This window comes from Musa acuminata, chromosome BXJ1-7 (genome assembly GCF_036884655.1).
Source record: "Musa acuminata AAA Group cultivar baxijiao chromosome BXJ1-7, Cavendish_Baxijiao_AAA, whole genome shotgun sequence".
Taxonomy (NCBI): domain Eukaryota; kingdom Viridiplantae; phylum Streptophyta; class Magnoliopsida; order Zingiberales; family Musaceae; genus Musa; species Musa acuminata.
In genome coordinates this window covers 9,509,739-9,522,942 of record NC_088333.1, presented here as the reverse complement: position 1 = coordinate 9,522,942, position 13,204 = coordinate 9,509,739, and the positions used below count along the sequence as shown (strand labels likewise).

The 13,204-nt window shown below is 38.5% G+C and overlaps 2 protein-coding genes across 2 annotated transcripts; one reads left to right on the top strand and one right to left on the bottom strand.

Moving 5' to 3' along the window:
* Positions 1 to 7,251: 7,251 nt before the first annotated feature.
* LOC135583341 (probable xyloglucan endotransglucosylase/hydrolase protein 28) lies at positions 7,252 to 9,237 on the top strand. Its single transcript, XM_065193897.1, has 4 exons — positions 7,252 to 7,601; positions 7,673 to 7,773; positions 8,233 to 8,441; positions 8,573 to 9,237. The coding sequence occupies exons 1-4, from the start codon at positions 7,403 to 7,405 to the stop codon at positions 9,075 to 9,077; spliced, it is 1,014 nt and encodes a 337-aa protein (XP_065049969.1). The 5' UTR covers positions 7,252 to 7,402; the 3' UTR covers positions 9,078 to 9,237.
* Positions 9,238 to 11,053: 1,816 nt separating this feature from the next.
* Positions 11,054 to 12,847, bottom strand: LOC135678695 (non-functional NADPH-dependent codeinone reductase 2-like). Its single transcript, XM_065191779.1, has 4 exons — positions 12,472 to 12,847; positions 12,116 to 12,359; positions 11,857 to 12,036; positions 11,054 to 11,391 (listed from the first exon to the last, which is right to left on the bottom strand). The coding sequence occupies exons 1-4, from the start codon at positions 12,777 to 12,779 to the stop codon at positions 11,167 to 11,169; spliced, it is 957 nt and encodes a 318-aa protein (XP_065047851.1). The 5' UTR covers positions 12,780 to 12,847; the 3' UTR covers positions 11,054 to 11,166.
* Positions 12,848 to 13,204: the final 357 nt, after the last annotated feature.

Sequence of the window (13,204 nt, the reverse complement as noted above, 5' to 3'; positions counted from 1 at the left end):
TATTCTTCGGAACTCGGGAGTGGGGAGGAGAGTGGGACGCCATATCTTATAGTTGTATGGTGTTGCGGACGCTGCAAATAAGACACGTCATTGTAAGATATTACGATAACGCCACACCCAGTCTGCTAGAGTAGCATTTCCCCTTCGATATTTTAAGAAAGACAGGTTGCTTTTGCAGAGCATCGACAATGTTTCTCGAAAATTTACAATATTATGACCCAATTATCTGCACCTGATTTGATTTGATTGGGACCTAATCTCACCTCGATCGGGACGCCATTTTACGTACGGTCTAATAGTAGATACATTTGGATGTCACGGAGAATATGGATCTGACACGAGAATATATATATATATATATATATATATATATATATATATATATATATATATATATATATATATATTTTTTTTTTTTTTTTTTTTTTTTATGAACTGATGCGTCGTGGTTGATGAGTCAGCACGGCCTAGTCCACGAGTTGATGTCGGGAGTCTTTGGTCGGCTAAACTGGTTGTCGAGGTCAATCAAGTCGTCGAAACGGGGTATTGGCATCATAATGTTGACCGGTGTCTCTCGATCCGGATGTTGGTTGATGGCTCTGGGTAGGAATGCTCGTGGCTCAAGGATGGTCGCTTTTCTACAAGGATGGGCCTCGTCGGGTGATTACCAACTTTGACCCCTTTGACAAGCAAGTCAGCAGTGGGTTGATTTGTTTTTGTCTTCCCTTGAGCCGGATGTAGAGGATGGTCCCTTTTCTACAAGGATGGGCCTCGTCGGGTGATTACTATCGTCTCAGGACATGCGGAACGACGCCATGCGACACCGTCCCGAGCTTTCCGGGACGGGACACGCCTTAGTATGGATTCTGGCTTAACACATGGGGTGCTCCTCTTACTGATTTGGCTGTAGCATGGTGTAGCATTGATCGTGACGTGGTCTGGATCCAAAATATACCTTATAAATATTTATATTATCTTAATGAATTTATTTTAAAATTTAAAATTAATATCAAATTTTATAAGTAATAACAACAAGTCACGGTGTTTGTGGCTAGTAAAAATGTGACAGATAAAGGGTTTTTATTTATTGAAGTAGCAAATCTAAGTTAGGGTTTTAAACTTTTATATTTTTAAATTTTATTTTATAATAAAATAAGTATATATTAATATAATGTAATAATCTAATTGCATAATCGTGTAAGTAATAAATACTAAATGCTGTTATTCCTATCCCATTAAGATCGGATCCTAATGAGTACTTAGTACGATATGATTGACACTTGTAATCTTATAAGATTTAAGTGATTTGATTAATAAATACTTCCTAAAATATAATGTGGCTATGTCTCTAGTCAATGTGTTATCCTTTCACTAGAAAAAAAAAATATTTTTTTATTTAATTATATGAATTTTTTTATATTTCTCTTTGTAAGATTTAATATTAAGAAACTATGATTTGTACTTCGAATCCTCGAACTATGTTAGAATGAAACCACCACTGACTCTAATATTTTCTATACTAACCGCTGTACATGAAAGAAAACGATGACGAGTACTCTCAGGCCTTCTCGAATCAAAACACGGACGGATGCATCACTTAACATCGAGAATGCAACCAATAAAAGATTAACTATGCAAAGTTCTCGGAGTTCCTTTTTATTAATGGAATGATAACAAACATAGGAATACAGCAAGAAATTAAGAGAGCATTTATGATAAGTTTATTATGAAAAAAAATAAAGCTTACTTCCATTTGGCCATATAAAAAATTGCAAAGTGAATGAAAATGGGACGACTTATTTCCATTGATAATATTTGGATGAATTCCCATCGTACAATGAGATCACTTTATTATTCCTTGTTTCCTAGATCTTGCGTGTTTTCAATTATAAGTATATAAAATTCAAATATTATAATATAATTTTTCAAAATTAAAATTAAAAATAAATTGATTTAAATTGTTTTGATCAATTTAAATCGTAATTATAATTCCAAGATTCGTAAACCAAAGATATAAAAGAAATTGACTGAATAAGGACTCGTAATAATGACGATAATTGATTGAATTAACTTGTTTAAAATCTATTGGATTTATTTTTGTAGTTCCCTACATTGCATGCCACAAATTTGATTGCTTCTCATGATTTAAGTATTCGGCTAGCTGGTGCTTGGTGTTGAGCACCTTTGTGCTTCTAGAAATATTGCCCAATTTAGGTAACTATAATAAATGAAATCTCAGCATTCGTACTATTATGTATATTTTTTATATTGTTCTTAATAAAATTTGGACTTGAGGTGTCATTTGAAATGGTTACGAATGATTATTTGATTTGGGTTTAAGTTGTTACGCATTTGATTAGATATGATTGTGCTGTGAATTTATTCTGAAAATTTTGTTTTAATATTCATAACTATTTTATTTTCCAAGTTTACACTAATTTTAAAATTTTAAATTAGTTTTAAAGTTAACCAAGTAAATCAAACTAAAAAATAGATAGGGAAAAATAGCAGAAGAAAAAATGGTGAATTTCAAAAAAAATCTTAACTTTAAGAAATTTTCATCAAAACGTTAAAAAATTTTCATATAGCACTATGTAAAAAGATCATTTTGTCTTCTTATCTACTAATCCTGTATGAGTTGTCTTGCATATCTTACTTACGATTCTCACACAATAAAGGAGGGGGCATGAGAGTTACCATTGCCACTTGCAACTCTTGCATGATGGTCCACTGCATGCAGTTCTCATTGTCGTCACCCATAAGCCTCATGCGAGAGCCTATCATCGCTACTCGCAACCATAAACTCATGCCTAACCACCCCACTTGCTAGTTCTCATTGTCCTCACCCACGACTCCTCATGCAAGGAAAGAGGAGGCATGATAATCGTCGCTGCCTCCATAGAGACCCAGTTGGCTTTTGTCATATCAGTCATCACTTCCGTGGGCACAAGAGTAAGTCAAATAAGAGTTAATAGGGTTTTACGGAGATGACGATGGCTCTTATGTCTCATCTTTTAACGACCGTAAACGATCACAAGAGCAATGGTACAAGACAAACGAGATGACGAGTTTGATGAGAGCTAAAAATAAAATAACTATTTATAAAAAAAGATATTTTATGATTTTTTAAAATTAAGATGTTACATAAAAAAGTTATCAAGTTATGATTATTTTTCGAAAAATCGTCTTTAAAAAATCTTCATTTTGTGTCCTCATGTTAATAAATGTTGTAAACCATGGCTCACCTGCTTCACGGTGGCGCCGCCCAGAAGATGCTGCGGGCGCGTGGCCGCCACATGGCCGCTGACGGACGTACAACAGCCGAACTAAGGATGCATTGCAAGAAAGATTACGCCACAAGAGAGAGAGAGAGAGAACTCTTTTTTGGAACATCAAGATCAGAAATGAAGAAGGCTAAGTATTTCTCGATTGAGTAGGGTGGACACTGATCCACTATTGTGGATTCCCTACGAAGTCGTTCTTGCTCAGTAAGATTGTGGAAGCTTGTGGTGAAGGTTGCATCTTCGGCGGTTCGCACCCATGGGTTCCGATGAAACCAAGAAAGCTGTATCTTCGAGGTTCTGGCCATCGTACAACACTCCAAGGAAAATAAATGGAGAGAAGATAGTTCATCACTGCATTTTACCCATCAGAGCCATCATCTTAGAGAACGCTAGACACCATCGAATTCCTTTTTCTTTGTTTGTTTCTACATAAAAGCTCGAAATTTATAGATCAATAGTTTCCCATAAACAATAGATCTTCCCATTCGTGAAATCAAACATAAAACGCCAGCAGAGTTTGTGGCTATTGATGTCACGGACAGCTACGGCATCGTGAATTCAGCTGTCAGCTGCTACGACCTCTGACTTCAGCTGACACACTGCGAAGAAAGAAAAAGAAAACAAAAGGCTAAAATCTAAATATAAATAGCTGCCGAATAGGTCGTGAGGTGTCCCTCTAAGCTGTGAGGTCACTGTCAGCCGCGTGTTCTCCACGGAACCATATGAAACCAATTCATCTTTGTCGCCATTTTAAGGCTGATGATGTGTCCAGCGCATGAAGGGGTAGAGCAACTTTTGCACTACACTGTTGATGTAAATATATATGCCAATGAAATTAAAAGGATTAACTTATCTATTTTATTAGACTTAATTATGGGAGATTAATTTTTTTAAATTAAATTTAAAATCTTAAACTATAAATTTAAAACCACAAATTACAATGACGTTGAAATAAATTGGTAATAAGAAATACCAGGTTGATATTTCTAAGTCATATAGTTCATTAATTGAATTGATTAATGTATTATTGTACAAATTATAAGTCATATGTTTAAGTTAAAATAGTAACTTAGTGTATTTTCCTCGATCTAAACTTCTAGCAATATGTAATTCGTTTAATATATCAAAGAACTTAGAAAGTTACATATCAACGTGGAGGCCAACTAAAACGCCGAAGAAATTAACAGGATCACGTCCTTCCTCCTTTAGTGCGAGGTGGCTTGCGATAGCTTCTTTTTCTGGTCTCCTCCTCGCTCTTCCAGTACGCTCACGGAGCAGTGCCTGAAACATTCAAGTCGCCGCACAATACGAGGGAGAAGTGATGAGCCAGAGAATAAGGTTCCACTAGTGGAGTTGCCATCATAACACACGCACTGGGTAGAGAAATATATACACTTCCAATGATGATGCTTGGGAAGGGGAACACGACAATGAGTGGGAAACCTACAGTTGCGAGCAAATTTGCTTCACTTGTATTGCCATTGTACTCGTAAATCAAACGACTGGCATGAGATCATCATGTGTCGGTCTCAGCCAATTCGGCCGGCCGGCCGTCGATTAGAATTACGGAGATGATTCTATCTGGTCTCGATCCCGAATCTCGATGTAAAATACGAATCATTTGTAACAAACGACAAAATGAGAGATAAGGAGAGTGTATGTCAAATTGCAAATTGGACATGGTGACCAACTTAGTTTGTAAGAATTTTGATTATGGCTAATAAGATGTTGAACTATTTAAGGTAAGCCTTCATCTTGAAATTGCTTACCCTTCTTATCCTTCAAAAAATTATTTATTAAGGTTTAAATTTCAGACACTAAAAAATAGTTTTTGGTTTCAAAAACTGTTAAAAATATCAAAATTGACTATTCTAGTTCTAAATCACCCTCACAAAAGTAAAAGCGTTTTTAATGGGCCAAACAGAGGGCCCAAAGGTGACCCATTTATGCCGGTGTGCTTCGACATATCCCTCCCAAACTTTGGCTCCGATAACTTCAACATATCAAATACTTTTCGGCATCAAAATACAGTATTTCGAACTTTTAGATAAACCTTGATAACATTTAATAATTTAAATTATAATATAATTTAGAATTACGGGGAAGTAAACCCAAATAGGCGTTTTGCTATGCCTTTTAACCGATTAGCGCCCTAAGTAGGACAGTACAGTAATTTTACTGGGCAATTATATTCTCACTGAAACATAATGATTAATAGTTAACATATTATTGCATCGAGTATTTTAGAATTTTTCACTCTTTTTTATTCTAATTAGTCAATATATTATTGCATGAGTGATGGATATAAGTGTTATTATTTAATATATTTTTTTTATTTTTTTTTTAAAATGTAGGTATTTGAGTCTTTAAGATGAATACAAATAACTTGGTAATTGGAGCCTACCCAACCTGTTTAAGTTGGATCGCAACACTCATTACTTGTATTAATGCTGAATATAATAACAATAATAATAATAATAATATAAGTCTTAATTATTTAACATAGATAACATGAATATTAAGATACATAAAAAATCATATGTTTTATTATGATTAATACTGGTATGATTGAATTTAACAATGAATTTATCATCAAAGATCAGATATGATGCATGTGTGTTATTTCAGGGGAAAAAAAAGACAATTTATGTTATATTTTTCATCGTTGGAACGATGAATCCGCCAATATAAATCTCTGTGTGAGATCAAATGGGATATATAAATTTTTGAGAACAATAAATTAGCGGTTTGTAAATGTAAAAAGGGGAATTCGCTCAAATTATTACATGCAGAGGGAGAGAGAATTAATCCCCATCCTCCCGTTTTGCCTCCGGCCGTCCGATGAGTGAATGTGGCCGCCGGCTTACGTTCCTCTTGACGGAGACCCCACACTGCTTGGGTTGCAGTGGGCCCCTTTGCAACTGTTTGGAGGCGTGGGTTGCTGGGAAGGTGAAACGATGAGTGGCGATATCTACAGTGGATCCTCACTCGGTGCATCACATTCATCTGATGCGACGGACGTGGCCGTGATGCGACTGAACTCGTCCTATTTTGACTTCATTTAGTAATTTGTGTAACTCAAATAATAATTAAATCAATAATCTTTTAATTTACTTGAATTATATATTTTTTGGACTATGAAATGGAAAATAAACGGGGGCGGGGGGGGGGCAAGTGGGGCCACGCAGGCAGCTGCAGCGGAAGTGGTGGGCGTTACTCTCAATCAATATTGGGTAGGTAGAGTGTGTACCCTCTCACGCCCCGGGATTCTTTTGGCGCGTCTCCGCGATCACGGTTGGCGTGAGAACCATGGCAGCCATGGATTCAATCCGGTGCTCCCTCCCTCCGTACCTCTGCATTGATCGCCATGGATTGGACGACACCCAGCAATGAAGTCCTGCGAGCTCTCCTCCCCTCCATGGACATGTTTTTACTGCCTCGGTTCCAGGTTCTTCCCATCTGAAGATATTTATTGGCACTAACCTTGGATGGAGCCACAGCGAGCATCGCCATGGTTCCTACATGTTTGGGAAGCGGGTAATAAATGAGGTTAGAATGTGACACTGTGCTGCTTTCTGTACAGAAACCGCTTACATCTTTCATTTGCTGTTTCCTCAGTCCAACAAATCTTTCATTCCTCTTAGATTATTTTCTATTATCCCTAAAAAATAAGATAAAACTTGCAGGAAAAACAAGGGAGCATGTTCGTCAAATCCTGCGGCTATGTTTCACCTTAGGCGTTCCCTCTTCACGTTATGTGTCCGCCATTATTCTATACCATCAGATTTGACTATGTTTCATACATGAACACCTCTAGTAGTCTACGCTTTGTCCTAAGTAGTCTCATGACTCCGTTTTCTACTACCGAAACAGTCATTATTAAGAGTCTCTCGAGCACCCAAGCGAGCAGTTTTGGTGCGAGTTGACGACACCTCTTGCTAAATGCATCTTTCATCTCATACCGTGAGAGAGAGGAGGAGCAGGGGTTGGGCCCTTGCTCTGCAGGTCCTGCTCTTCAGTCACTCCTGCCCCTCTCTCAACCAATAAAAAGTAACTCTTCGCTCGTTCTCCCAGTCCTTTCTTGAGAGAGAGAGAGAGAGAGAAGAGGAGGGAGAAGCATGATGGGTTCTTTGGTTCTCTTCTTCTTTGGTTTTTCTCTTCTGTTCTTCCTCTGCTTCGCCAATGCGGTCACTACGGTTATCGACAGCCTCCCAACTCTGTCCTTCGAGGAGGGGTACACCCAGCTCTTCGGCGACGGCAACCTCATGCTCCTACGCGACGGGAAGCGAGTCCACCTCTCCCTTGACGAGAGAACAGGTCCTCCTCCCGCACCGCCCGTTAAAAATCTCACCTTTGTTCCTCATTGGCATGTATCTGATCATGCGCAGGTGCTGGATTCGCCTCTCAAGACCTCTACCTCCATGGCTTCTTCAGCGCTTCCATTAAGCTCCCTTCCGATTACACCGCTGGCGTCGTCGTCGCCTTCTATGTGGGTTTCTCTCCGTACAGAGATATGCTTTACTAGTCACTCTTCTATTTCCTCTCAACTTCACTCACTTTGAGCTTTTATTTCTGTCGTTTTATCTGTCTCATCTTTCTTCGGAGAAATCGACTTTTTATCTGTAAAAAAATTGTCTTTTCGTATCTAAGTTTTCAACACCAAATACATTTCGATGACCTGAAGAGTGGCATTTGATGTTTTCCACCATTCTCTCTCTTTTCTTCTTTAGCAGTCCTCCTTTAGCTGTTTGATAAAAGTGGAGTCTTGGGTTCTGTATCATGTGTTTCATTCTTTCACCAAATACTTGTGCACCTTTTGATTAAACCATCATTTTCTTGGTCTTATATCTTTTTTAGGTTCATGGATAAGTCCCATCGGTCCATCAACTTGTCTTGGGCTCGTTTGAGAAATAGTATTGACGCTTCATTGATGTTTCACCGCCTGCAGATGTCAAACGGCGATGCGTTTGAGAAGACCCATGATGAGTTGGACTTTGAGTTCCTGGGGAATGTAAGAGGCAGAGAGTGGAGGGTTCAGACCAATGTCTATGGAAATGGGAGCACTGCTGTCGGAAGGGAGGAGAGATGTGACCTCTGGTTCGACCCAACCGAAGATTTCCATCACTACTCCATCCTTTGGAACCATGACAGAATCATGTGAGTTGTGAAAGAAAGATGGTCAATCGAAACACTAGATCTGGTTTCCTACTTTTATCCATCTCCTCTCATTGCTTTTGTTCCTTAATGATTGATCCCATCCTCGTGTTGTCGTCTGCATTGCTGAGCAGATTCTACGTTGATGACACTCCAATTAGAGAGATTGTGAGGACGGAGGCCGCGGGAGGGGTCTTCCCGGCCAAGCCGATGTCACTGTACGCCACCATATGGGACGGCTCCAACTGGGCCACCTCCGGCGGCCGCTACAAGGTCAAATACAAATACGCCCCTTATGTCGCCGAATTTTCGGAGCTCATCCTCCATGGCTGTGCTGTCGATCCCATCGATCATTCTTCGCCTTGTGAGAGGCCGGTGAACGCTCGATACGATACACTGACGATGTCGTCGGATCAACGAGCACGGATGACGAGCTTCAGAAGGAACCACATGCAGTACCTGTATTGCTACGATCGTGATCGATACCCAACACCTCCGCCGGAATGCAGCATCGACGAGAGCAGCAAGGAAAGGCAATCTTACGGGCTGGACGGCGTCAGGTTGGGGGATCGCCGGCGGCGCCACAGGAGAAACCAAGGAGAACGTGGTCGAGTGGTCGAGGCGGATGCTTTCCTGTGAGCCCAAGATGCGCATTGAGTTGAGAGCAAGCAGTGGAGGGTCATGCTGTATATTGAGAGGATTGATTGAAACCAGAGGGTCATGCTTTCATGCCCTCTGTTACATTACTCATGTAATGTGATTTCATGAGGAAGAAGAAGCACATGGCCTTTGGACCTTTTCTTTTGGTGCATAGTGTGAGAAATGATTCTGCTTGGTCCCTGTCATGGAAGAGCGAGCCGCCCCTCTCCATCGGTAGTAGGGGACAATCTTGCGTCGAATTTAACCTCATTGCCTATTCCCCATCAAACAAAACGTAACTGTGTTGCTTTGCACGTGACAAATAAACACAACTCATCGCATCAGCAAATACTATATATATATAAATAAGTTTAACATTCATAAAACATAGAGCATATATAATAATCACCACAGGTTTACTACTGTTAGCAGTGGTAGCGACACATAGCAAGCAGTGATTACATTTGGGGCATAAAACATCACATTGGATACTTTCCCGACCGATTCATCAACGTTGGCTATTACACAAGCTTGGGAAACATCACCAACATAATAAACGTTGTAGGAAGAATATAATGACGTAATAATTATAAGAAATGTATTAGTTTAATCAATAGTGTAATATCTATCGAAGTTTCTGTTCATTTTTTGAAATGAGAGTTTGAATTATATATTTTCCGCGTGAAAGAATTCACCCCAAGTAATATTATTATAGGAATATCAAAATAATTGTTTAATTATTTTTTTCAACAAATATTCTTTATTTAAAATGATGTGAGTTTTACCTTATTTTGATAAGTCTTAATTAAATCAGATAAAAATTCAACTAAAAAAATATTAAGTTTTAGTTATGGACTAAATACAGTACATAAAGTCTGACTTTTAAATTTTTAATAAGTGTGTTCAAATCAAATTAAAAAACCAAACTAAATAAGAATAAAATTATAATTTAGTCTACCTAGATCTAGTTTGAATCGAATTAGTTAAATATTCTTTATTTAACTATTTTATTTAAAATTATGTTCACTATCTTAAATATTCTTTATTTAAAATTATGTGAGTTTTACCTTATTTTGATAAGTCTTAATTAAATTAATCAGGTTTAACATATATTATTAAATTAGATATAAAAAAAATTCAACTAAAAAATATAAGTTTTAAGTTATGGACTAAATACAGTACATAAATTCAGACTTTTAAATTTTTAATAAGAGTGCTCAAATCAAATTAAAAAATCAAACTAAATAAGAATCAAATTAGAATTTAGTCAGTCTAGATCTAGTTTGAATCGAATTAGTTCAACAATTATTTGATTTTTAAGACTATAAACAGTTTCAGGTGCTCTTCTCCAATTTGATTATAGATTCAAATCGAATTAAATCAATTTTACGTTAAACAATTTTAGGCTAACCTAATTCACTATCTTAAATCTTAACCGGTTCAAATTGATTAATCAAACTATAACAAATGATGTTGACATGATTTTATAAATTTTATCATATCGTTCCAATATCTTGAATAGAATAAATTACTTAAAATTATAAATTAATAAATTGATTAATTAAATCAAATTAATCGATCAATTTAGTTCGACATGTAACTAACTATTCAGTTCAAATTCGTTTGAAAACGTTTAATTTTTAATAATATCAAGAATTTTCTTTTAGTTTACTTTTCATTACGTCACACATATATCGATATGCATACACATATATACATATAAAACTTTTAAGTAGTTCACTGATGTAATCTTCTCCTTTACAATCGCACAAAATTGTTTTTTTGCACATATTTCCACATTTGGAAGAGTTACAACAACATGTGCATTCCATAAATGCCACCGAGAATGGGAGAAATCTAGGTGTTTGCATGCTGCTTTGATTGGCTGCTCGTAAAGCGAAACGACAAGAATCACGTCCCGCATGCTCACCTTTTAAATAGAAGATAAAACCGCAATCATAAATATGATGGCTCAGTTCTCGGCAATATCACGACTTGCACAGTTCTTTATTGGTTTTTGCGAGTACCAAAATAGCATGATCATAAACATCACAGCAAGCACAGTTTGCTTTCTGAATCGTACAACACATTATATCTCGCCATCCCATAACTCTTCCAGTGACTTGTAAGGGCCATTGGCAGAGACAAAACTGTCTCCTGCAGGGCCTCTGGATTGTGGAATTTGGCTAATCTTCTGCAACTCTTCGGCTGTTAAGTCCCAGTCAAATATGTCGATGTTTTCCTTCAACCTCTCCTTTCGGAAGCTTTTAACAATCACGCCCACCCCTTGTTGATGTAGCCACTTCAGCGAGACCTGTGAAAAATAAGGAAAAGGAGAGACTTAGCGAAACTTTTGATACGTATGAATCGTAAATGATTAAAAGAGTTAGATTACATATATTAATTCCGGATCGTAATTTAGAAACTTAAGTTCTTGATTGATGAATATTATTAACCTTTAGCTGTTGAAACTAATTTTAATATTTGATTTCTGAGAATTGGTTTTTGCATTCCAGATAACAATGATTAGCACAAAGAAATTAGGGAGGTTTTGAAAGGAAAAAAGCTTGGTTGTTTTCACTAAAGATTTTAGGAAGTAATGACAGAGAAAGGGAAGCAGTATTATGAAGATCGAAGGCTATCTCATTCCTTACTGCTCTTCTATCATGTACAAATGATTTGACATCAATCTACCAACACAACATCCACAATACTCCTCCATCGAAACATCTTAGTCTAACATGGATGATGCATAGGAATAACCAACATATACTGATACCTGAGGTACGGACTTCCCTTTGGTCAGTGCAATCTGTTTGAGAACATCACATTCCATGACTTCGTTGGTCCCCCATGGAGTCCCAGTCGAACCCAACGGAGAGTATGCGCAAAGCTTGATACCTTTGTTCTTCGCATAGTCCAACAGTTTGTTCTGTTGCCAAATGGGATTCATTTCCACCTGACATAACTCGCACGATTACTACATATTAGGCTATGCAAATATTCGCGCCATCCATTCCCAGCGATGACCCAATTACCTGATTGACGGCCGGAGGGATCGAAGCAGTAGAGAGAAGTCGTTCCAGCTTCTTACAGCTGAAATTGCTCACTCCAATCGACTTCGTGAGGCCTGCCCTCTGACACTCCTCCATGGCTTCCCAAACCGCCTTCAGATCAATGGGAAGGAAGTCATCTTTGTTGATCGGGAACTTTGTATCACTTGGCTTCATACTTATGGGCCAATGCACCAGATACAGATCCAGATATTCTAGTTGAAGAGTGCTGCATACACATCCGGTCACAGTCAAATGTCCTCTTTCTGACGAAACAATTGGTATTTCTCGACGAGAACGGAAATGGATGCGCGAACGAGGTTAGGGATCCAAAGCGTTACCCAAGGGACTGTCGAAGGGCGGCGACGACGCGGTCGGCGTGGGCATCGGTGCACCACAGCTTGGACGTGATGAAGAGCTCCTCTCGCTTGACCAGGCCCTGCCCGATGGCGTCGGCCACCGCTTCGCCCAGGCGTTCCTCCGTCCCGTACAGCGACGCGGTGTCGAAGTGGCGGTAGCCGAGGGCGATGGCGTCCATCATCGCCGTGCGGAAGGCTTCGGGAGTCGCCGGCGGGAACGAGGCCGTGCCAAGGCCCACGAGTGGCATGGCGTGGCCGGAGCTCAACGTCACTTCCGGTATCACTCCCATCTCTCTCCTCCTCTAAGCCGATCCAACACAACCCAACCGCTGCTCTCTCGAGTAAAGGGTTCCAAGAAGAAGAAAAACGCAATCAATGCATTGGTATTCGGAACATAGAAGATATCGCTTGTCAGGTGGGAACGGAATCTTCGTTCATTTTCAAGATTTCAAACCTCCAAGTTTGACCTTTTTTAATATTCGTATATAGCCTTCTAAATCTGTTCTAAATTAGCATATATACATAACCGTACCAAATGAAAAATATCATCAATCATAATCTGTCGATTGCTATTTTACTCTCAGTCGAGAGCTAAAAACGTGTTTTGATAATACCCAATAATCATTAATTAGTGAACATTGTGTCAGCAAACGAGGACGATAAATTGTATGACCAGTGAGTTAGGACGGCAAGGCTACTGAATCAGTTGACGTTA